The 3,908-nt window shown below is 45.6% G+C and overlaps 1 protein-coding gene across 1 annotated transcript in view; it reads right to left on the reverse strand.

The window, feature by feature from the left end:
- The window catches only part of SLC25A14 (solute carrier family 25 member 14), a 45,225-nt gene extending 42,569 nt beyond the window's left edge, over window positions 1-2,656 (reverse strand). The window contains exon 1 of the mRNA XM_007955748.2: window positions 2,582-2,656. Within this exon, the coding sequence (XP_007953939.1) occupies window positions 2,582-2,656 (75 nt within the window). The remainder of the gene's footprint in view (window positions 1-2,581) is intronic.
- Window positions 2,657-3,908: the final 1,252 nt, after the last annotated feature.

A 3,908-nucleotide genomic window follows, 5' to 3' on the forward strand; every position in this document is an offset into this window, starting at 1 on the left:
AATGACATGAGACAAAGTATATGTGAACTGCTGTATGAAAAGTGAATTTACTCTGTAAATCTTCACCCAAATCCTAATAAAAAAAGAAAAGAAAAACGTTTGCCTTCCAATGTTAGGAGCAAACTATTTTATGAAGATCTGTATCAATTTGGTTAGATCTGATTTAGACAGTTTTTCCTCATATTGAGGCAAAAATCTCCCTTTCTCTAGTTTTCACCCATTTTTTGGAGGCAATTTTGAATAAATTTATTTTTTGCTAGGGGAATTCTCTAAATATTGAAAGACAGCAATCATGTCTTATCTGTCCCCAGCCAACCATCCATAATCATGCTCTTCATTCTATACACTGGACTCCAATGACTACAGCTAGAATTTGAAGTAGATTTTTGGGAACCATATCACACTAGTGAATCATTAAGCTGTCAGTTAAAACCTCCAAGTCTTTTACACAGGCTATATGCACGCATGATGTTAATGCCTCACCTATTCTACAGTTGTGCAACTGTTTTCTAAACCTTCATTTATCCTCTCTTATCTTAAAAAAAGACTAGGATGAGGTTTATCTTCTATTTGCCTAATGTTACTACTTCCCCTGATTATGTAAGATCCTTAAAGGCAGACACCGTGGCCCAAAGTACTTTTCATAATCCTCCGAATAGTTTGTGAAGAATTGGGTACACATTCATTAAGCGGTTGGTTTTTCCAGCATGATGTCCTCTACCCACATATTCAGCCTGCATGTAAAAGATCACAGGGGAAACCAGAAAGGTAACTTGCTGGACCTGACCAATGCTATACGCTATGTAACAGTGGACACGCTCCAGACCCCCAGAGATTCTCTGCCTGCTAATCAATCCCCTTTCCTTGCTTTTGTTGCAGAGAATTACTTGTGTAAAATCTCCCGATCCCTCTAAAAATGATTGGGACTTGTGAGGGCTAAGCCCAGATATGGGTAAAAGGACAGAAGTCATATCTAGGTTAAAATAGAAGTAGAATATTTAAATATTTTTCTTATATAAAGAAGTCAATGAAAACTGTCTTCAAAATGCAGATATGTATTCTGAAGATCTGAACAAGGAAAATGGTAGCTTAACCATGAGAATAAGAATGTCTTGGAATACAAATGACAGAGCCCTACACTACTGCAAAGATCACGTCAGGAACACCTGCGTGTCTTTCTTGCTTTCTCCTTAAGAAGGATAAACATTGGAGATTCTCAGATGTAGGAGGTAATGTAGGAGAGCCAAACAAAAATGTGCTATGGGTATGACCATCATGTCAAAACAAACAAACAAAAACTCAGAACATATGTTCTAACACCATGACAATATATACCATTCAACTTATCTTTCCCAGATGATCAAGGAGGTGGGGGTAGTGGGGATAAAAGTTGTATGAAATACAGTACTTGCCTTTCAAGAGCTTATAATCTGGTAGAGGAAATCAAAGTAGTTCATTAGAGGAAAAGAGAAAATCAGTATGGCCTTGAATACTTTGAAAAAGTTTATGGAGATGAGAGAACTTAAAATGGGCCTTGACAAGAGGGCAGGCAGAATTTGGACACGTATGTTGTTATTGTTGTTGTTATGTGCCATCGAGTTGGACCTGACTCATAACGACCCCTCCTTGTGTTTCCAAGGCAGTATCGCTATGGAAGTAGATTGCCCAACCTTCCTTCCGAGGAGTGGCTGGTGGGTTTGAACTGCCAGCCTTCTGGTTAGCAATCAAGTGCCTTAGGCACTACGCTACCAGAGCTCTCAAAAGACATGGCCTGGCTACCTGGCGGGGAGTGGCTGGTGGGTTTGAACCACCAGCCTTGGGTGCGGCAGGTGACTGCCTTAGGCCTGAGGCCATCCCCTGGGGCCTTGGACAAGTATAGAGAAGGGAAATGGGGAGAGGAAGAAAAGGAAACAGGACAGATAAAGACAAAAATGTGGGAACATGTTCAGCTTGTGGAGGCAGGCAGTAGGGTTTATGCAGAAAAGGAAGAGAGCAGCCTAAATGGAAGAGAGAATTCCCTTGTCTGACTGAGACAATATCAGACAAGAAGTATACCAGCAGCAGCTTATGCTGAAACCAAGGGGTGGAGGGGATGACATTGTAAGTGGCTGAACAGGAAAGTGGCTTGAGGAAATTCACATTTTAGTCAGCCTGGTCGGACTGTAGCAAGCACAGTGGATACACATGGGAAAGGCTGGAACAGTAGTTTAGGATGATGGCAAGTAAAGCAAACAAGAACGTTTGCAGGCAGCGAGGTTTGAGACAAACTTCTTGAATGGAGACATAAAGGAACTTGATGATGGAGGGAATGAAAGCGAAGGGAGTTCATGACAATTCTAAGCATCTCTGGCCTGGAAAAAATAACAAGGAATCACTAACAGAAAACTATAAATGTCCCTACTGTTACCTTGGCTGAAAAACCAATTCATGTTTGGTAATTGCTGTCATCCCAGTTAAGTAACCGAACTGCATTTTAATAGATGCCTTCAATGCCTCAACCTCAAGGGGGGGGGGGGGACGGATGCGAGCATCATCTTTCAACAGCATCCCTCACACTAATACAATGGAGGTGTTTGCTTACTCCGCTTACAATCACTGCTGCCGTTGCAAACTTCACCCTTAGAAAAATTAGGATTATTCCGGGAAAGATACCCATTCACCCTCTGGGTAGCCGGATCTTGCCAGTTCCTCAGCTGTCAGAGCGAGTTCGTGGAGAGAAGGGAGGCGCCTGAAGGAGGCGGCCTCCCAAGGGGGTCGAGAAGCAGGGTTCAATCGAAGAAGTAAAACCACCGATGCCAGGAGAGTGAAAGACAGGGAAGGGACTCGGCTGAGGGGAGAGAGAGACCAAAGGACCGTTAAGCCCCTCCCAGGCTGGGAACCAGGCCAGCCCGGCCCCGCGCGGCCTGGCGCGGCCCAGCCCCGCTCCCCAGCCTGGAAGTCCAGGCGCTCCCCCTCACCTGCTCGGGCTCATCGGACGACTGGGAAGCCGAAGCTCCCACAGTCGGAAATGCCACCGCAATGCCAACCCGGAAGCATTGAGACCAGCGGAAGCAACCAAGGCGTCGCCCGGGCAACACTGGCGCAGCCACCCTAACTCCGCCTCCTCTAAGCCTGAAAAGAAAGCGGGAAATGACAGGCTGAAACGACCTGGACCAAAGAGGAGAGTAAGGCCGGCTGAGGGCGCAAAGGCCCAGAAGGGGCACCTGATTTACAGCTATGGCGTGATGGTTTGGCAGCACCTGCAATTAACATGCTCGCCAGCGGGAGAAGCGGAGGGAGCAGAGCTGTCGCCTAAGGGCCGCGTTAACCAGCTGCCCCGCGCGCACTAGGATTGGGAGCATAAAACAAAACACACCTCACTGCCATCAAGTTGATTCCAACTCATAGCTTACCCCATTGGGTTTCTGAGGCAGTAAATATTTACAGAAGTAGATTGCCTCATCTTCCTTTTGCGGAGCAGTTGATTGGTTTGAACCGCCAACCTTCTGGTTAGCAGTCAGAGGAAATAGCGGGTTGGGTGCCCAGCTTGCGCGGAGCTCAAAAAAGGCGGGAAAGTGGACGGGGGTGGTCAAAGATATTAAGACTGAAGTGGAAAAATGAGAGTAAGCAGTTTTTGGTGAGGTGCCTGAGAGTGTAAAGAAAATAAAGATTAATTAGGCCTACTTGGCGTCTAAGGGACTGAAGAGTTAGACTTAGGAGGGACCAGTCTTTGGAGAAGGACATCATGCCTGGTAGAGGGTCAAATTATGGATAATTTACCTTTGAATTGTGGTCTCGGCAAAGAATACTGAGAGTACTGCCAGAAAAACAAACAAATCCGTCCTGGAAGAAGTGCAGCTGGAATGCTCCTTGGAAGTCAGAATGGCCAAAATTCGTCTCACCTACTTTGGTCATTTTGTCGGAAGGGA

Source organism: Orycteropus afer, unplaced genomic scaffold (genome assembly GCF_000298275.1).
Source record: "Orycteropus afer afer isolate SDZICR_OR568_19922 unplaced genomic scaffold, OryAfe1.0 scaffold00538, whole genome shotgun sequence".
In the NCBI taxonomy this organism is placed as follows: Eukaryota; Metazoa; Chordata; class Mammalia; order Tubulidentata; family Orycteropodidae; genus Orycteropus; species Orycteropus afer.